Here is a 21,961-nt window from a genome sequence, read left to right as displayed (position 1 = left end):
GGGAAATGTAGCCATAGGACGTCCGTAGCCAATTGGATCGCCATCGACGACGAAACCATCGACGTTCGTCGTCGGACGTCCACCGTATTGCGAACTGTCGGCAGATCCGATAAAAACTCCATAACTCAACTTAGGAAAATAATCGCCGCTCCGTGGGCGAAAGGTCGCCGGCGAGGTTGACGAGACGTTGCGTCATTGGTCGAATATTTTTTCGACTCGCCGAGCCGTGACGTAAATGATCATGGCGTCGTCAACCTGATCGCGCTTTGGGAGGGACGAAAGAGTGAAAAAATAGAGTCAGTCGGTCGTGAGGTTGGCACTTGGCCGTCTGTTAGTACGTTCATTTGTCATTTAATTTGCATTCGATTACCATAGCAATACTTACAATATCAAATTAATTTCATTTCGACGCAAGCTCAAGTCCGGTGAACACGCATCAAAATTTACCTGTATAATTATTTACACTTGACACTCTTCAGTCCTGCACCACACCACAATAAACAGACATGGCAGAGTCTGATAAGTTAAATATTGACACCATCATCGCACGGCTGTTAGAAGGTAACTTATCCAATGATTTTATTTCAATATTAATGGGATTAACGTCCGTTAAAGAGACGAGTGGACGGTTTTGCCCGTTTTTCCCCATTCGGTCCGACGTTTTAGAGATGTGCGTCCGGATGTTTTCCGCGCCCTGGCCGCCTACTTGAACGCGGCTCTTTCCAATAATGAATTCGCCTTACGGTTCGAACCTAACGGCATTGTATGATTGTAGTGCGAGGAGCCCGCCCGGGCAAGACTGTCCAGTTGACAGAGAGCGAAATCCGAGGCCTCTGCCTTAAATCGAGGGAGATTTTCCTGTCGCAGCCCATTCTTCTAGAATTGGAGGCACCTTTAAAGATCTGCGGTAAGTCAATTGACGTTCCTTTTAATTAATTAATTAATAATTAATCACATTTATTCATTTATCGGGACGAATTGTCTGTTACTACATTGCCAACTATAAAATCCCAACTTCTCCTAACTGTCAATGAATCTAGAATCTTTCCATTTAAGCTCAAAGACTAAATGTCATATTGTTACTATCTTCAGCGAAAGATTTTCTTCTGCACCTTTTGACTTGTACATTTATCACATAGGTTTCATTTTTTTTTTGTTTTTTGTTTTTTGTTAAAGCTCATGCCTTACATATCGAACTAATAATAACTGAATCTAATTTATACACCAAGGCTTGTACTCTTAACAGTTTTTACAGTTACAAAGAATCATGTTAATTGTAAATAAAATTTTTGTTGATAAGATATTGTGTCGATTGAAATAGCCGATAGTTTAATGGTAAAGGCGGTTCTAAACGAGTGGCAAAAGCGTTCCGAGCCAGTGCGGAACAAATTTGTGCTTTCTGACTTTTTTTTTTTTTAACGAACTCGATGAACACAGGGATATGCGATGGTGTCCAGATTCATGCCTTCAGGCGAAACAATGCTCTGGTTAAAAATTTAAATTTCCAAAATTAATACATTGACAGAATGACTGTATTTGTCCATTAGTTTTATCGTTTCTTTTAATGTCGTAAATAGATCACAATTTTGATTTAGATGATGTAAATGAATAGTGTGTCTGATTGCATCAGTACAGTTGAATGACTCAACTTGTAAAATCGATGGTTTTTTCTTCAGTAATAATCATTCTCATAAATCAAAGTACTCTGTTGTACTTGCAATTTCAAATATTGCTAAATCTAAAGGGATATTGGATTAATTTATATTATCCAGTAGTTTTGTTGATAAGGCCCATTCAGGGCAGACACTGACTCATCATTCCACAAGTGAGGCACTGCGAACGTGATATCTCGCATTATTCTCTTCAATTTTAGATGAAAGTTCAAAGAAGCGGTGTGTTGCTTAAAACGGCATCGTTTTCCCACTTTAACTAGTGCTAAAAATAAAAATCTAAATAGCACACTACTTTGTGAACTCGAATGATGGTAGAGTTCGATATTATACTCTAAGTACCTGCATAGAGATAAGAATGAGCGCGCCTGCTCTCAATACCTCACTCGTGGAACGAAGAGCAATATTATTGAGACCGTCGTGAATGGGTTAAACAATATGTATATAGAAAAGAATAATAAAAGCAATTTTCTGTTATATAGTTGGCTCCGGGTATTGTTCGTTACCTGGGGCAGCTTCACCTTGACTGTATAATAGAAAATAATGAATTCCAACAGCTGAATAACTCAAGAACAATAACAAAATAGGTTTTACAAATGTTCTTTGACATCGATACATTAAAGAAGTTCCAACCTTTTCTTACCTACATTTTCATGTGTATCGTTAAATAAACTAAATGTTAATTAGAAACAAATAGGCAGGGTGTAAAATTAACTCTCTCCCTAATTGAAACTTTGATACTCCGAACTGGAAAAAATTCAAGGGTCAGAATTTTAATAGAAACAGATGAGAGAAAAGAAGAATGAGGGAGAGGATGTGAGAGAAAAAAGACAAGAGAGAAAGTGAGTGAGTAGTGAATGAAAAAGATAAAGTGAATGAGAGAAACATAGGGAGAGAGAGAGAGAGGAGAGAGAGAGAAAGAAAGAGTGAGTGAGAGAGAATGAGTGTTTGAGTGAGAAGGAGAGTCATACAAAAGATCAAGATCAGCTTAGACTAAACGAATTTAAAAAAATTTCTTTTGTTCTGTGAATCCCTCATCTCCCTTTTCTACTAAAAAAATTGAAATGTAGATCAGTATACATTTTTCTGGTATTAAGCATAATATACCTACTGCATAAACATGAGCGAAGAAAAGGAAGAAACAATGAAGAAAATGTTAAATAAATTAAAACAGGATTTTTTAAAATAAAAAACTGACAGTATTCCAATAGGTTTCACATTTTGTGTCAGCATTAATAATAGTGTTGTGTTGAAATTGATTTCTTCTATATAATGTACCTTTTTTTTACAAACTAATCCAAATTTTTTAATAATCCAAATTCCCCCTCAGTGATGATTAGTTCGGTTTACTGAGGGAGCACTATAAATTTGTTAACTTTTTTTTTCAAATTTAACAAGTTCTCAACCACTGTAGAAAAAATGCAACAAGAAATTATGTAAAATAAAATGTAAAAATTCTCCTAATGTTTTTACTATGGACAAGCCAAACAATATTTGCACTGCTTTTATGTATTAAAGGTCTTGTCAAATCATTCTAGTGACAGATTACCCTAGTAAGAAGAGAAATGATAAAACATAAGATATTCTGGTGTCAAAGCTGATACAATGTGCAATTAGATGACGGGCTTGGTGAGAAGTGCAAAAGAGGAAAACTGCATATTGGCTGGCATTAACACAAAACAAAAAGAGTGGATTACATAATGAAATATCATTTTGTAAATCATGGATTCTCGGCGATACACAAATTAGCCACAAGGAGCTGTTATTGATGTATGGGTTTATCATTTTATTTATATGGTTTTGTTGGTCCTCTTAACCATAGTGTTTTTATTCTTAATTAAATGATTAATTGTTTTTATGTAAAGTGTGATTGAAATGAAAAATTAGTGTCACGAGTGGGACCCGCACCCACAACTCTGAATTAGTACTCCAGTGCTCTACCACTTGAGCTATTGTGACATCTGTCCCTTAGGCACCAACTTATCAGGTCTGTCGGTAATCATTTACCTAAAAAGTTTTATTTTATTTGTAAGTCAACATTTGATGAAGATTTCCTTGTTTAAAATAAATGAGCAATGAATATTACTCATAATACTTATTCTTTAATTAGTATTTGTATTGTAGTAAAATTTTGAGATTTACTTCACCTTGAGACTTAATAGAACATCTAATTTTAAAATTTAAAGTAAAACAAATGCTTTAGGAAAAAAATAGAAAAATATAATGTTAAAGGTGAAATAATTTTATACCAAATGACATTTGTACCATTGATATTAGGTAATATTTTATTAATTTTGGTTTATTTTGAAGTATGACTCAGGCCTACTTAGTTGGCAATCATTTAACTTAATATAGGAAGTTGTTTTCTCAAATAAATGTTATCTATAAAAGTCAGTTACTAAGCTAGTTGAATGAATAATGATTTTACTATTGAGACGGATATTTGTAAATCAGCATTTTAATCTTTGTATTCCTTAATAGTTATAAAAATTTATTTGTTTAATCTGAAAATTTTAAATTCATACTACTTAGTTACAGAAAAGCTTGAGATTTGCTTTTCTGCTGTTTTATAGGATGGTGTACCATTAGTTAAATGTTTATCATTCAATCATTCAATTAATTGTTCTTTTCCTCCAAGGTCTCGGTTGAGATGAAAAAGTTAGTATCACAAACGGGGACACTAACTTTTTCATCTCAACCAAGACAGATAAAAAGATTAATTAACTGATATAATTAATATGGTCAATTATGACCGCTAAACATATACGGATTAATTTATCATTAACTTGATCTTCATCATATTTTATATTTGTCACCCTACGCTTGTCACCTTCAGAAGGAAACTACGGACACGTTTTGTATTTTGAGCAGTCATCCATAGTAGTAATAATAATAATGTGGGAAATTATAGGTGCCTACAAACAGCTGAGGTCATTGCTAGCCCTCTGTATGTTTTTACTTCTTTTTATGGTTTTTCGTGCGTATTTTTCGGCTTGCAGCCTACTGTCTCTACTTTTGTATGAAACACTAAGTTGATATCCTAAAATTCTAGCCCCTCATTTGTACCTCAGGTTGTCAACTACAAAATAAAAGTGTGCATATTACGTATATACATGACCACAAAGTCTGGTCACATTCACTCATTCGATATTCCTCGTGGCAGGGTTGAACCCCTACATTCTTGTTAATAAATTACTTTTCCTCTCCAAATGTTACAAAGTCACCCCAGAGTACTCGGTATTTCTCAGGGAGGGTTAAAACTATCTTTTTCTTTTGTCGCTAATAAATTACATTCATACCAATACATGAATACTACATTCATTTAAAAATCCCTATAGCTCTGAGGTACCGGAACAGCAATCTCTGCCTGTTGCCATTCTGCAAAATTATGCACAGGTCCAATAACATGCCAAAATATTGTCTATATATGCCAAGCCTTTTACTGTTGCAATGATGCTCGACTGTTACCCTTGGTCGTAATTATCAAAATGGTCAAACTAAAAAATAAAAAAATAAAAAGAGGACAAAAATGACCAAACAAAATAAAGAGAGAAATTTGGTTTGTATGTTAGAGGTAATCCCAAAATCTACTGGTCCGATTTTGATTTTTATATTCTTTTTTAAATGCGTTCCTTAGGGAGATACAAAAAGGACGGACATAGACATAGTTCTGTCATGTTATTATTGCAGTATCAAGTAATGAAGTAAAGATGTGAAATTTTCTATGTTATTGTGTGAGCCGTTTTAGGACTGGTTGGAGGAGGGGTTGCAGAAAAAAGACAGAAGAAACCCCCTCCCCCAAGTTTTTTTAAAAGTAGTATTAATATTTTTAGCCAAATCTTTGTTCTTTGTTGTGAAAGCATCCCGTTCTTTCGTAAATGGTAAACATAACATGCGGCATAACAGTGCTGGATGAACCCACCCGAAACGTAGACATACCTCTGCCTCAAGGAAACAAAAAATTCAGAGGCTAAATGAGACAGAAGAACGACAAAATTATTTGGATAGTAATAATGCTCTCAGTTTAGCAACTCAAGGTACAGAAAATGGTGTCGAACAGGGCATTATCGAGCAGGAATACATTCCACTAGATCTAGGGAACACAATCAGTTAAAAATGAGTTAAAAGGGAGTGGTAGTGGGTTAGCATTTCGTTATAATATCATCGATTATGCTCATTTTAATGACTTTCAAATAGGTAAAATGGATAAAGTGTGCAATAGCTGCAATGCAAAAAGTGGGCTGATGAACCAAATAGATTATGATGTAGCTGTTAATGTTATCCCCATTGTTTGCACATTTTTTTATGAAATACTAGTACACCACTCTTTTTCAAATTACATCATTTGATGAAAAAGAAATATGTGAAGGTAATTTTATACCATCAAATCCAAGGACCGGTATACCATTCAATTGGGAGTTGACATCTAGTTGAAGGCGAAGCAATTATACTTATACTAGGGCGTGCAGCTGGGCAAAAGGCCCATATACGTAGTATTCCAATGGACTTGCTGTTTACATTTAAGATATTACAATTCCCTATTAAACTATCTTTCACTATAACGATTAATAAATCACAAGGACAAACGGATAATCATATGTCGGTTTATCAAGAATCAGAAGTATTATCTTGGATAGTAAATTTATAAATTTTAATTTGTTTTGGGGGCATCGGGGCCTTCAACGGTTTAGGCGTTGACACGGCGCTCATCACTGTAAGGTAAAGGTCCCAGGTTCGAATCCAGCGGCCCTGCATTCGAACCCGACATTCTTACAAATGGGCTTTTTTTCAAAAATACCGGCACCCCAAGGGTTGATATAACCTCTGCTGTTGCGAACCCTCGTTAAAAAAAAAATAAAATAAAATATATATATATATATTGGTATCAAACGCAGGAAAAAAAGTATATTCAAAAGCATTGTAAAATAAAAAGAATGTAAACCAAAAAATAAAGTTTCTATACAAATAACAAATTTCCAATTAATTATTCAAATTTTCATAATACCCGATCGAAGCTGGGGTGGCTGCTAGTAAAATTGTATAAAACTCATTTAATTTAGTAGGCTCATTGATCTTAGATTGTGATTATAGTTTAAAAATTCATATTCACTTCTTGCTAACCACATTATTTATTTGAATGAGTTTCGTTATCATCCTGTAACCTGTATATTCTTAAACAAGATTTAAATCATCGAAAAGGAATTTGGGGTAGTTAGTCATCTTATTCATAACTTGCAATTTTGAAGATAAATCAGATCGGTAATAATAACCTTTTCTATTATTATCTGTTTCTTTATAAATGTTTATCAAATTCCCATTCAGGATTTTGGGCATTGATTGAATCTATTGAGTTATACATTTTTAAAGGGGGAAAAACTGATAAAAGATTTTCACAGGTTGTTTTTACAATAGATCTATTTGTATGAAAATTCTCGTCTCTTATCTCCCCTTACTGTTAAATGCTAAGTTCTATTTCAAACCTTTGTTACAATACTTATAACCCATTAAGGAAAATTAATCATCTGCTAAAAACATATTTAGGGATTTTTATTTAAAACTTCTTTAATTTTGGATGCCCGTCTTAAATTATCAATCAATTTTATTGGATTTAATTTTTATGTGGTTTGGATTATATCTTAACACTGCTTTTGTTAATTCTACTATTTATATGAAGCATTTTTCCAACAATTAAGATAATTACTACTAGTTGGAAGATTAACATCTGGCGTGTTTCCAAGGCTGGTTAAATTTATTTTAATCTGTTAGATGATCAGAGCAAATGGTCTTTTTTGCAGCAAAACCAATTTGATTTTTTATGATGAACTTTTCACCGAGCAAAATAAAATACAAAGGTTGACTTTGATGATATGATCTTCAACCCGGTTGTAAACCAAAATAAAATCATGATGACCAATTGAAAGATTTTTTTTTGTTTTAGGTGACATTCATGGACAGTATTATGACTTGCTACGTTTATTTGAGTATGGAGGGTTTCCACCGGAGTCCAATTATTTATTTTTGGGTGATTACGTGGACAGGGGCAAGCAATCATTGGAAACTATCTGCCTTCTGTTGGCTTATAAAATCAAGTACCCTGAAAACTTCTTTCTTTTAAGAGGAAACCATGAATGTGCCAGCATCAACAGAATTTATGGTTTCTATGATGAATGTAAGCTGTCGCGTCATACATAAGCAAATCCTGTGTTGTAAACAAAATCGCCAAACAAATTTTTTTAAATCTATTGCAGGCAAAAGACGATACAACATAAAATTGTGGAAGACGTTCACAGATTGTTTCAATTGTTTACCGGTTGCTGCAATTGTTGATGAAAAGATTTTCTGTTGTCATGGTGGGCTGAGTCCAGATTTACAAAGTATGGAACAAATTCGAAGGATCATGAGGCCGACTGATGTCCCTGATCAGGGTTTGCTTTGTGATTTGCTATGGTCCGATCCAGATAAAGTACGATCATATTTTCGGCATGAAGGCTCACACTTGCGCATAATAATTTATTAACGAATTTTCAATAATTTCAGGATACTCTGGGTTGGGGAGAGAATGATAGAGGAGTCTCCTTTACATTCGGCGCTGAAGTGGTTGCTAAATTTCTCCATAAACACGATTTTGACTTAATATGCCGTGCCCACCAGGCAAGCTTTATTTTATTTAATAAATTTACTAAGAAGAACTAATGCAATTTATAGAACATTGTTCAAATGTCCTTAACTCTCCAGTGGGAGTGTCTTTTTGACTCTTCTTACTGTTCTTATGTACCTACCTATTCACTTCCCTATATTCCTAGACGTAATTCCTTTCAATGTCTGAACTGGTTGACAAAAAAGAAAAAAAAAGTTTGTCTAAAATAATATTGCCTAAACATATCTATAACAATTTTATGTGGATATATTTTTGTCTCCAAATTGTATAATTTTGAAGTATAAATTCTTCTTTTTTTTTCAAATAACAGTCATTTTTATCACTAATTACAAAGATGATAATGCAAGAATGCAGTGTCTAATGTGTAGGATGATAAAATTGTCAAATGTACAACTCCATCCAGCAAAAGACATTTTTTAGTAAAAATCTTAAATTTGTCTTCCCTATAAACTATTGGAAAAAGACAAAAATGAATCTCATTTACATTAATGTTTTGCTTTGTAGGTTGTTGAGGATGGATATGAGTTCTTTGCAAAGAGACAACTGGTTACATTGTTCTCGGCTCCTAATTATTGTGGTGAATTCGACAATGCAGGAGCTATGATGTCAGTCGATGAAACGCTTATGTGTTCTTTCCAGATCCTCAAGGTAAGAGATATTTCACCATGTGTTAAGTTCTTAATAATTATTGAGTACAGTACTCTCATTATCCCCGCTTCCACTCATCTGTGATTGCCCCTCTCGTTGAGTTGTGAGGAATAAGTACGAATCAAATCAACTACAGAAGAGGATAAAATAGTAGATCAATAAAAAAATTAGGAGAAATCTTTTGATTAGCTCAAAAGTTGAAAGACAAAATTTCTGTTTCAAGTGTTGATGTATCGATAACTTTACTCACGAATAATCTCGATCACGGAATGGTCTTGATGAAAATTTTTCTTCATGCTTTATTTTAGTTAGATTTTAGACAAGTTATTTTCCAACATTTCTTCCACTACGCACTGTGGATTATTTAAATTGTATTTAAATGCTTTCTTTACCTGGTGTTGTGATAATGATATGTGTGTCAACGGACCAAAATGCAAATGCATTAAATTTAATCTGTCTTCTAAACTGAAAGATTGTCATTCCTGGTCGTATCACATCGGTGGTCTTTATTTGGATAAAATAGACAAAATAAATGACTTAGGTATCATTTTTTTTATAGTAAATGTAATTTTCATGATCACGTTTCCAAATTAGAAGTAAGGCTTTAAAGAATTTCTTTTGTGAAACATTTTACTTCAGATTTAGGTAATCACTTTGCTAATAAAATGTTAAATAATTCATTGGTCTGCAGTCTTATATAATTCATTGGTCTTGAGTATTCTAGTATTGTCTGAGATCCATCTCTTAAAATTGAGACTAATCTAGTTGCATCTTTCCAATGTACTAGATCTTGTCTACTATGTAAAGAGTCTTTTAATTCTTCACCCCTAATTACCTTCCCTATGATGATTGGCTTCTTTTTACTGGGCTTCAATCTTCATCAGACAGACAGTTTTTGCTTGTCTCTCCGAAGATTCTCTCTAGTCTTGGCCTTTGAGATACTAAACTTCTTTTGAGAGGAGTTCAAACTTTTTTTATGGAGCACCATCACACCGGTTACACGAGGCATTACACAGCCGTCTCACCTCCCTGGGAAACTCAATTCCTGCAGATGGTGATTTTTTCTCAGACTCTTTATATATTTTAAAAAGAACTCTAATGCTTCATGCTCTTATGTGTTGTTTCTATATATTAACTCTTAACGTTCTAATCTTTTATCGCATTATTTTATTTTATATCATGTTACTTTTATCTAATTTATTTTAGATTATTGTTTTGTTTATGTTATACTTTTGATTGCTGTTTTTTGGACTTTGCCTGTAAAATGTCCATCACAGTCCTTGGCAATGTTGAGGTTTATTTCAAAGAAATTTTAAATCGTCAATTAAAAACTTAATTATGTCAATTTGTAGACATATTTAAGATTATTTTGTCCCGATGATTACCTTAAAACAGGTCGAAAACTTGGCTGTAACATTTGAATTTGGTTTTCCTTAAGACCATACTGCATTCCAGATTATTTGTCAGAAAGACAAAATCATAGAATATGATCCAATAGTGGAACAAAGCATCAACATAACACAACAGCTAACTCAAGCAGTGGACCCACTACAACAAAATTTCTACCAGTTGAAAAATCAGACAAAGTAGCCTGCAATAACAATGTTCTTTGAGAAAGTTGAAAGAGCAAACTTCGCTGATTCATCACTATCTACTTCTAACTGTGGAATTTAATTTTTTTAAATCAATTTTATCTCTTTTAGTCCCCTAATAATTTTTTCTCATTTGTTTCGATGTTGTATATAGGTGCAAACCTGTTGATGTATGTACGTACTGTTTTCCTGAGTGGAATAAACTTTATGTATATATATTACTGTACATTGTATTTTTCTCATTAAAAAACCTGAAATATGTGTACATACGTTCATGCATAACATTGACAACAGGCACATGCGATAGAGAAAGTGTCTGATTGGTATGTAGAAGAAGAAAATTCTTCAAAGCCTGAAAATCGTATCATCCGCTGTGATAATGTAAAAAAAATTATATATATATTATCTTTTTTTTTAAATAAACCAAACATGTGGAAAAACACTGACAGTTGAGTTTCTTTCTACTCTTTCTGAATTTATTAATTTGAATAATGCTTACAAATTACACACACACACATAAACACCGTAGGGATTCTTTACAGGCAAAATATGGAGGTAAAAATAATTACATATAGTTTCAATAAGCCATGGTTGCGCATTTTGTTAACAAGGAACATAGTTATGTTCTTAAACATCTTGTATACCATTGTTTATATCAAAACTTACGTTTAGAATTAATGCTTTCAATTAACAAAAAAAATGAGCATTTTATATTTTTTTAGCCACGAAACACTCCGAGGTCAGCTACTGTTCCGAACGCTGGAAGCACAGTTTACACCACAAGCACCACTCTTGGTGGTCCTTCAGAGAACCAGTCTTTAGCCACAATTTCATTAACTGTAACAAATAGGACAGCCCAACCGTCTAAACAGACAACAAAATAGTTTTCAATACAATATGTGGGCGGCCAGACATAATGGAGATGCTCTGCATAACGGTGATCAATTAAAATGAACACCTCGGACATCTGCAACTGTCGCAATTGATGTTGGATGAAAGTCAATGGCCGCATTTTAGCCTGCCCCACAGTATTTAACTATACTTACATATTGTCAACAGATGTAAATTTTTAGACATTTAAGCGTGTTATACAAAAAAATACACGGTAAAACGCGGGGACACTTTTTTTTTTTTAATATAAATATTATATATTTTATTTTGTTTATAATTGGGTTTCTTCTATTACATGTTAATCTTTATTATGATAATAGATTTATTAGTTTACTTATTTTATAGGGTGTAGAATCACATTAGATAAATGAATGCATGTGTGAAAATTCATGGTACTACAATTAAAAATTTTTCATGGAAACAGAATAATCACACAAATGTCTTATATGCATTAGTTAATATACAATATAAACAAATAGAAAGACTGACAGACAATTTTTTTGTAACTAGTTTACTCTACAGTCATACCTTGCTTAACCTTGTTCCTTGTCAATTTCTGTCAAGTGAAATTTGTGCTAAGCAAGGTTTCCTTTTTTTTTTTTACTGCCCTATGCTATGTTTTAGTTCTTGTTGGTAAAATTTACAGTGTTTTTTTGAGGAACAATCAGTTCTTCTTTCTCCGCTTCTATTTGGAATTTTAGTTCCAGAAATTCTTTTTTCAAAGGCTGCCGAATACCCTTAATTCAATGATTCGTATATATGATTCGTCCATGGATTCTTAATCTCCTTGTTTTGGTTATATTATTCACTTGGGAAAAATATTTTTTTCATTTTTGGCTACTTCTGGTCCTAGTATTTTTACCTTTCTTCCTTTTCAAAGGCTTTCATTTTGTTAAACCATTTCCAACATTCTTTCATTGACCCCTTGTCTGATTTTGTTTCAAGAATTAATTGACCGAATATGCTTTAGTTGCTAAATTCAAAACATAATCATAACATTTATAATTGTTGTATTTGTTTGTGTGACATTCCCAAACATCAAAAAAATTTCAGAATGTTACAAACATGCGTCAGTTTGTAAGTAGGCGGGCTGGTGTCTCCTCTGCAACTTTGCAGAATCAGTATGAGCCATGATGGGCTATACAATCTTTTTCAGATGCCAATTCAGCCCGCAATGACTTTTCAAGAATCCCGTCTGGATTCGATTTTTTTTTTTAATGCATTCTGTCATTTTTTCCTCTTTAAAATTAACTGGAAGTTTCTTGAATTGTTTTTATGTTCAGTGAGTGAATTCATAGTATGAAAAATATAAAAAAGAATTTGTACCAACTTAGGCACCAGGCATAAGCCAAAGATTAAGAGAAATGAGAACGTAGAAAAACACCTTAGTTTAAGACATAAAAGGTAAAAAATTAATGTTCAAGACCAGTCAGCATAGGAGAGGGTAAGGTTCGTGTATTCAGCAAGTAAAATAGTTAAACAAGGAAGTATAGAAAAATAACATAGAATAAAGTAATAAGGGAAGGTACAAATTAGTACATCTCTCGTGATAATCGGTAGCAGAGTGGGCCGGGCTTGGGTACATCTCTCCAGTCTCCAGGTGGGGACAGTTAAGACTCTCCAGGCTCCTTCATTTGGTCAGGTGGGGAGAGCCGTCTTATGACAATCCAAGCCATTTGGTTAGTAAGTTAAAGGTACTAATTTACAGTTCAAAACCCTATTCCACAGAAGGGCTCAGGATCTATCAGCTGTATGGCCGTATTTACTCTTTCATTGTTCTTTACCTCCCCATGTCGTCCTGGTACCCATGGAGGTGGCATTGTTTTGTAATTAGTTTTGCAGTTCAGTACCATCTTTGGGCTAATGATGTTTGAACTTAGTGCTTTGATGACTGCGTGGGTATATGGCATGATAGCTATATTCTTGTTTTTGTACCTTCGTTCAGATTGAACTGGGTACATCTCTCAATTGCGTGGACTTCATGTAGGAAGATACTGGTGTATTTTCCCATAGGTTCCTGCCCTCATTCCGTCCTGCGTACTAAATCTGTCGAGTGTACCAGCAGATGGTGCCGTTCTCAACAGAGGGGCTTTTCCCTTTTTCCCATTCTTCTTTGGTACTTAAATTTGAAAATTGCATATTATTGATTTTTTTTAGACAAAAATATGTCTCTATTTAATCTAGAACCCAATTTTTAAACTTTAATACTAATTTCCTCTAAAAAATAATTATTAAATACAAACAATTTTCAATATGCTTCTCACCAAGCTATAAAGTTATTTATTAACTTAACTTTTATATATATTTTATTAACTTTCATACATCGCAATTCATTAATTAATTATAATGCTTGTGTATAAATTGTAATGACCAAATAAAGTAACAACAATTTACTAACGGTTCATGATCATATTTGAACAGTGGGATGCTAAACAGAAACTTAAAGAAAATTTATGGATTTTGAAACATTTAAATGAAAATAATCCCAGCAGCTTTGATTGAATAACAACAAATGATTTTTTTAATCTTCTTTTTATTGTATCTTTTTTATTTCTACTACCTTTAACATGTTTTTTAAAAATCCTTTTACTAAAAGTTTTTTATTCTTTATACTTTACACAAGAACATACTGAACACATTTAAAGTCTAATACACAAATACGAAGTAATACAATACTCGTAGACAAAATCGCGTCAGTGTCTATAGAAAAACCACCGATTTTATCTGTAGACTTTTGCGGAACAAATCCTAGATGATCTAGAACCTTTGTCACGCATCCACATCTGCACAGCTCAGTTAAACTAGATTCTGCGATAACATGGCACATGAGATAGCGGCTTGGCTGCTTGTGCAATTTTAAAAGGGAAAATTAATCGTAAACATCAGTGGACAAGGAACAGTCCTACATTCGGATTGACTCTTCTGAAAAAATTAAAATTAGAAGATAGTTCAGGTTTCAGAAATTTGACATGGCTAGATAGTTCAGGTTTCAGAAATTTGACATGACTAACCTCCACTGATTTTGAAAATTTGCTAGTTTTGGTTGGAAATAAAATATGCAGGCAAGAAACAAGATTCAGATAAACCTCCACACTATGATATGTGCAACATGTCTCAAATTTTCCATCCGAGCTGGGTGATCATAGACTTGCGATTTTTGTTTACAGGTAGTTTCGAAACAAGTGATTTATTCCCGATTTGTGTATAGACAATTGCAGAACTTTGTCTGTAGACATGAGTTGCGCTATTTTGTCTACGAGTTGTACTAGCCTTGAGTTTTTAAGCGAAGTAAATACATTTTTATCATCATTAACTACTTCATTCCACTCCTCAATTTTGCGGTGTTTGGGGATAACTTTTAACTCATTTTATTTTCTGAGAAATTAAATAAACGTAAAAATTACTTAGCTGATGTGGGGGTTATTGTATTAGGTTTTTTTTTTATGCAGTAGTGTTACTGAGTAGCATCTCAGTATTATTTACATTGGGTGTGTGCATAGGTTTTTTCACTTTTCATAAAGGTAAACTTTACCAATTATAAATGTAGTATATTTTTAATCCAAAACATAATTTCCTTTGCTTTACATAAAATACTGCAAATGTTATGTTAGCTAAAATATCCCTTTTTGTAAAAGCTGATGACTTAGACGAGAGAAATCTGTGATGCACCTATTGACCAGGGCTGGACATTTTCTTTCAATAGACCTTCTGCTATAAGGGTTTGATTGCATTGTAACACTTTCATATAACTTATATATCCAATATACCTCCACCTATAGGACCTTATGATAGGGCAATCGTACTCTTGATATTGGACGGTGGCGTTTCATTCTTCGTGCAAATGGTCTTTTGGCATTTAACATTTTTGTAAAGGACCCAATACTCATCCCTAGTGTCCAAATAGGACATACACCCTTCCAATTTAGGTGGGATTCAGGTGGGATATGCAACAAGCCTATGGTCTTCCTTTTTTTCCCATGAATTGAGTTTTACAACATAACCTTATTGGATTCTTCTTTCTCTTGTGTGATGTACCTGAAATCTCTCTGATAGCTCTGCTACAATGAATTTGTCCTCATCCTCCAATGTCACTAATAAGTCATCACTTTCAAGCTCATTACTCATTCTACAACAAAATTGGTCTTTGATTTGTGTCTCTCCATCACGAAAACGCAAAATCCTCTGTTGACTGGTATGTTCAGTTACTATGTTATTACCGTAAATTCCACATAAATTTCGATAGGCATCCATCTCTCTATGCCCAAGATCCAGCTCTTATAGCAAGCCTAATTTTATCTGCTTTCGTGTCGTAAGTGTCACAGTTTATTCTAGACTGACTTTTAGGATCAACTACCTCTTTCTTAATAATCTCATTCAGTAGGGCTTTTCCCACCCTAAAGCAAATAAAGGGATCGCCTTTATAAGGGTGAAAGTTGAAATTTGAAAATGCACACACCCAACATTTTATTTCGTATGTATAACTTACGTGGGCATAATCTACTGAGTGAAATTGAATGGAAGAAGAGAGAACAGAGTTTGTAATTGAAAATGTAATTCAATAGCCGAAGACGAAGAAGTGTACGTATAAATATGTATATATATATATAGAGAGAGAGAGAGAAATGGTTCATATTATTTATTATATTTATATTAATTTACAATTTCATGTTTAAAATAACGACTCATTTATTTAATTAATACTTTTTGTTTTAGCCTGCTGACAAGAGGAAATTTACTTATGGAGGGCTGAATGCTGGTCGCCCTGTCACTCCACCTCGTGGGGCCACTAACAAAAATAAGAAAAAATAGGAAATAGGTGTAAATTAGTATCCATTTCATACAGCAATTCTCTTGGCATCTGTCTTTAGGTTATGTTTACCAAATTCATTGTAATTATGGAGCTATAATTAAGTTTATGAGTGGCTGTGTTAATCAAGCCAACGATTCCAAAATTTTGCCAAATTTCAGTCTGTCAGTTTTAATTTGATCTTCATAATATTTACTCCTGTGGTAGCCTAATGTTGCATAAGTTCGTTAAGGCTTACCAACCATCCCTAAACAAGGTTACAACAAATTATTGTAGATATATGTACTGTTTCATTTTTAATCCATTTCATATCCACTACAAAGTAAAGAAGGCTCAATATTAAACTTAAAGCTAACGAGATTGAATCAGTTAACGTAGTTATCATTAAATCATATTGATTTTTATTTTTGTTTTTTTAAAGAAAAAAATATTTGTAGAATATCAAATTGTTTTTATTTCTCAGCAAAATCATGTTTACCCATACAAGTTTAAATTTGAAATTTTAGAATGAAAAACATTGTTTAATCCATTTGATTATATTTTTCCGTATGTACAATTTTAAAATTCTACTAAGAAACAGTAATTAATTGTGATTTATTTCAGTTAGTTCAAAGTGTTTTTAAAGTTCTTATTATTGTTCATTGCGTTCTTTACTTCATTTAAAACGTTTCTGATGAATTTATATTGCTCTCAAAATAAGTTGCATTTCCACACAATTGATTTCTGTTCATTGGGTCATTTGACTTTTTTAAATATATTTTTTTTTAATGATCTGAGTATATTATTTTTATTTTGGTAAAAACACTAACATCTAATCAGCTTTGATTTAACTCATCCTTAATAACAAATGGTTAAGTTGTCAAGGTTAATTTTTGTTAAATGGTGAATTTGGTTTGACATTATTTCCATCTATTGTACATGACTTTTTTAATATAATAATGTTTTAATATGAAGCCATAAATCATTAAAAATTATCTAATGCTCTCTCAGATCGACTTTTTTTTTAACAAAAATGAATGCCGTTTTATTTTTTATTTTATTTTATTTATTTATTTATTTATTTTTTACTAACAGTTTTGTTTTGAAAAGAAATTATTGTCACTTTTAAATTGATCTTGATAGAAATTTCACATGAATTTAAAATTAGACTTTTATCGAATTGGATTTTCCTCCCTAGCTCTCTTCGCAATGCCTTACTTATAAAAAGAAAAAAAACAAAACAATGTTTTTGAATATCAGTACACAAGAAGTTTTGAAGTGTTAAATTTTAAAATTTCTGTCGTGCTCCTAAAATTTCAAAAGAACATCACCCAGCCCCCCATTTTCATAAGAGGCTTTTTAATCTATTGATGGCACTTTTGAAATTGATTGTTTCCAAATTCGAGTTCAACTAAATATTGGCTATTGACTTTTTGAAAAATTATTTTACATCGACTCAATTCTTTTTTCTGTCATGCCTGATGCAATATTTTAGAATAAATTAAATTTGTTTAAATAAATAACAATTAGTATTAAACAACGTACATTATATTAACAACACTCATTGACCTAGAGAGGCACACATTTATAATAAACGTTAATGGGGATAAGCTAATTTTGTTTAACATTTTCGATCCCATCATCCAATGTTCTGAAGAAAGCGGCAAAATAATTTTGCGTCTGTGTTGAACGGTAGACTGCCCGAAGATCGTATTTAACTGTACATCTGTAAAACGAAGGTATGTACTGATGTTACATGTTAGAAACTTGCCTGATTGTGTTAATTTTACATTGTACTAATTAAGTAGATGATTTTTTAAATAAAAAATTATAATTTTTTATGTTGAACAATTTTATAATTGTTATCTGCTTTACAAGAGAAATATACAAAATGTATATCGATTATCTTTTTCTTTTTTTTTTTAATTCTTGTTCTATTAATAATAATAAAATAGGCTGTAGATTGCAGTTAAAAACTTTTTTAACGTTATTATCAGGTCTGTTCTTTCATAAAATATTGTCTGTATTAACCTCGTATAGATTGATATTTAAAATTATCTGAGGTCAACTCGAATTCAGGAGAACGATTTTAACTTATTTATTTACTCTTTTTTGAATAATTTATTTTCAGTTTAATTGTTAAAGGGCTACATGGTTTTAAAAACTATCCTTTTCTTTATTCTCTATAATTCCAACTATTTTCTTTTCTAGAGGCCCATTATGGGAAAGTAATGTTTTTGTAGTGATAAAATTATGTAGAATATGTTTATATTTAACTTATTTGCTGTGGATATTATGGAAAATAATAATGAAAGGTAAAAAATTTAAAAAAAAAATCTAATATAATTCTTGTTATCAATAAAGTAGCGTACTCACTACTTTTTATTTACTAGGTTACTTTATTGTAGTATTATATTTTCAAGGTTATGAAATGTATAACTTAATAACCTGTTAAAGAAATGTAAAGTTTTATTGAAATAAATCTTTAAAACAAGAAAAGAAATATTGTGAAAAAAGTAATGTACATATTACAAATGGTATACAAAACTATCCATGGACTGTAAAGCTGATTATGTTTAAATAAATAGTTCAAGCTTATTTATGAACCATTTTGATAATCACTTCATCGAGACTTCAACTTCACAGTACGTAACTATGTTATTTTTTTATTTTAGCATCAAGCAAAAGTGTTTATATAACAATATAATTACAAAAGAACACACTATTTTGATATATTTAGAATAACTTCTTTTTGCACAAAAGATGATAAATTGCATATGGCTAGATATATAAACTAATAAATATATAAAGATTAGAATAAAAATAGACAAAATATCAACAGACCCTCTTAGAATTAATTTAATAAGATTATTTCTTACATACACTTATTCATATTTTTAAATTCATTAATTTCGTGGTCCGCTTGACCAATTAATATATTACAATTAATTATTTTTTCATATTATTAGATTCCATTGAAGTATGTAAATAACAAATAAATACATTTATATTATTAAATTTTAGAAATTGAAATCCAAAGTTTTCAGTTAAAATTGGCTTTTATGTAGATATGGTCAAAGCTTATAGGTACTAAATATTAAATACCGAACCCGGTGTTACCCAGGGGGCTAATAAAGTTTTATTTTACACATAATTTTGAGAATATATAATATGTGATGTGCTATTGGACTTTCACCCCAAAAGATTGTCACTCCTGTGCTGACCCTACAGTCTATACTTCAGTAACCCAAATGCCCAGGAGTTCATCGCTTCCCAACCAACTAGGCCCAAGGAGCTTTTGATAGCTAGGTCATTTCAGCCCGAAATGCATGCAAAATATAATCTAAGCTAAAACTAACTAACATTTATAATACAATCACACAAATAAATACATTCACACCTATGTACATTGTACTCATTCTGATTAGTCAGGGGAGTATTTGATATTCTTCCGTCTACAACACACCATAGTAATAAAATAATCTAAATTAGGGTCGATAGAGTACTTTCATAAATATTCCGCCATTGACCTCTCACCCTAATAAATACACTTACAAAATACATAAAACAGTTCTATATAAATAAAAAACATATTCTCCAAAAAGTAGAAATGGAACCCAGAAACTACTGTGCTCAAAAACCGTTCTTAAATTCTGCAGCATGCTTAAACATACTCTTTTATGTGGGACATTTTGAGCAACCTTTCTATCCATAAGGGTGACCTATGCGAGCTGGTCCAGGAGCAGGATCCTGTGCCTCAACTTATTTGGATACCTATTCTTTAATCAGGTTAGGACAATTTCTCATTATTGGCTCAGGTTCTCAGCCATCTACAGATTGTAGACATGCAAGAGCCTTTTGGACGACCCCATTTTGCTTGGTTAAACGAACACAATTGAAAGTTTGATATCAATTATTTTATTTTATTAAAATTAGTAGTTGTTAGTTTATTGCAATATTCTTGGATATAGAATGCTTTTGGTGATTCCATTTGGCATATATACAAATCAATCGCTTCACTTTCTGGACCATGCAACATTGTCCATGAGATGTCCATGGATTCTCCAAATTCAATCCACATAATTGCAATGATTGACCTTGTGATTATTGATCATTATTGCAAAAGCTTGTTTATTTTGAAATTGCAGTAGTTTGAATTGAATTGGCATATCTGTTGTCATTGGTAAACATGGTTGTATTAGCACATCTCCTTTAAACTGACAATTAAAATTATTGCTTCGATGACATTGTTTAATAATTTTTTTTATCTAAGGTCTTTGTTGAGATGAAAAAGCTAATTTCATGAGGGGGATTCGAACCCACTACCTTCGGCTCAATGTGCCGCTGCTCTAACTACTTGAGCTAACTTGACTTCACTCCCCTCGGACACCAACTCCTCACTTAACCTTCAACCATTTGAATTTTTCCTCTTTTTGCCATTTTTTCTTATTAATGATGTGTGATGGCAATCCAGGTAAACCAAGTGAATTTCTTAAATTCAGTTGAATAATTCATTGCTTCATGTTGATCTATAACAGTATCTACTGATTTGTACACAAGTAGCGGTTTTTGCTGGTAATATATGCTGAGTGCTGATATTAATGAAATTCACATTTACATTTTTTGCAGCTAATACTTCACTTAACCATTGATGACTTGTGATTTTGTTTGCAGCTGGTGTTAAATGTGGAATAACACATCGAAAATCACCTGCTAATAACATTAGCGCACCACCGAATTTGGTTCTACTAAATTTAAATCTTGCTTGATCCATTGCTTCCAACTATTTTTTATGCCATTGTGCATTCATCCTAAATAATTATCTTGCATTGCTGCAGTACTTTAACTCATTCCTGTTGTTGAAATTTTTTTAAGTGCTGAATGTGCTGTTTGACAAAAATCTAGATTATGTGATTACTAACGTGATATTTTGTGCATGGTTGCAAGAACCATTTAAGTACGAAATATTTTTTCCTTTACCACTTGGCACCCACATACATTCCACCTCTTTCATCATTTGTTCCTTACATTATCACATTATTAACATGTTTTTGTCTTGAAGTAACTTTTGAATATTTGATCTTACAAATATATTTAATTCATTGACGTTGAAGTTTGACTGTGTTGTAATTCGGTGTATCAATATGTCACTAGTTATTTGATTAGGTGATGCCATTCTCGGATGGGACGACAATGCTTTATTAACGATTACCTTGCCTTCATTCAAAACCAATGCTTTATTATACATTTCTGATGTAAATTGCAAGTCATGGTTAATACATCTTAATCTAATCGATGTTGATGCAAAGTGTCTTCAGTCATAAAATCTTTACATTTTTCCCACAATTAATTTGAATTTGATGGAGAACCTGTTGATATGATGGGAACTAAAGCGCATATTTTATTTGGATGAGCAGAAATTGTTGTATCAGCTAGTGAACTCATTATGCATTGCTTTTACATCATTTCAATTCTCAAAATTGCATTATTTCACATCAGAGGGTGAAGGTTATTTATTGACTTTTGTCAACATTTATTTATTTGCCAATTATTTTCAACCAAGTTCAATGTTGAATAGGGGAGCTTGTAGGGAGCGATGTGAGAGGTTGGGATCCTTTATTGGAAAATAGGATAGCAGTTTCATCTGCTAAAATATGAATAATTGTGTCGGATGGGTAAGGAGGTTAGCTGTGCACATTACATTCAGGAAGGGTGC

At 32.4% G+C, this 21,961-nt stretch overlaps 1 protein-coding gene across 2 annotated transcripts; it reads left to right on the top strand.

Annotated features, from left to right (window-relative positions):
- The first annotated feature begins 233 nt into the window (after nucleotides 1-233).
- LOC106670698 (serine/threonine-protein phosphatase alpha-2 isoform) lies at nucleotides 234-17,038 on the top strand. Of its 2 annotated transcripts, XM_014401244.1 has the most exons (8): nucleotides 236-334; nucleotides 416-561; nucleotides 776-907; nucleotides 7,609-7,839; nucleotides 7,919-8,133; nucleotides 8,208-8,321; nucleotides 8,833-8,976; nucleotides 11,291-11,687. In XM_014401244.1, exons 2-8 carry the CDS (start codon nucleotides 507-509, stop codon nucleotides 11,450-11,452), a joined length of 1,053 nt encoding a protein of 350 aa, XP_014256730.1. In that variant the 5' UTR covers nucleotides 236-334; nucleotides 416-506; the 3' UTR covers nucleotides 11,453-11,687. The 2 variants fall into 2 exon arrangements, with proteins under 2 accessions (XP_014256731.1, XP_014256730.1); XM_014401245.2 differs by lacking the exon at nucleotides 11,291-11,687 and adding an exon at nucleotides 16,173-17,038 and having other exon boundaries at nucleotides 234-561.
- Nucleotides 17,039-21,961: the final 4,923 nt, after the last annotated feature.

The sequence above is a fragment of the Cimex lectularius genome, unplaced genomic scaffold (genome assembly GCF_000648675.2).
Source record: "Cimex lectularius strain Harlan isolate CLEC.00 unplaced genomic scaffold, Clec_2.1 scaffold235, whole genome shotgun sequence".
Lineage (NCBI taxonomy): Eukaryota > Metazoa > Arthropoda > Insecta > Hemiptera > Cimicidae > Cimex > Cimex lectularius.
The sequence above is the reverse complement of the archived record's forward strand: the minus strand, read 5'-3'. Positions and strand labels throughout refer to the sequence as shown.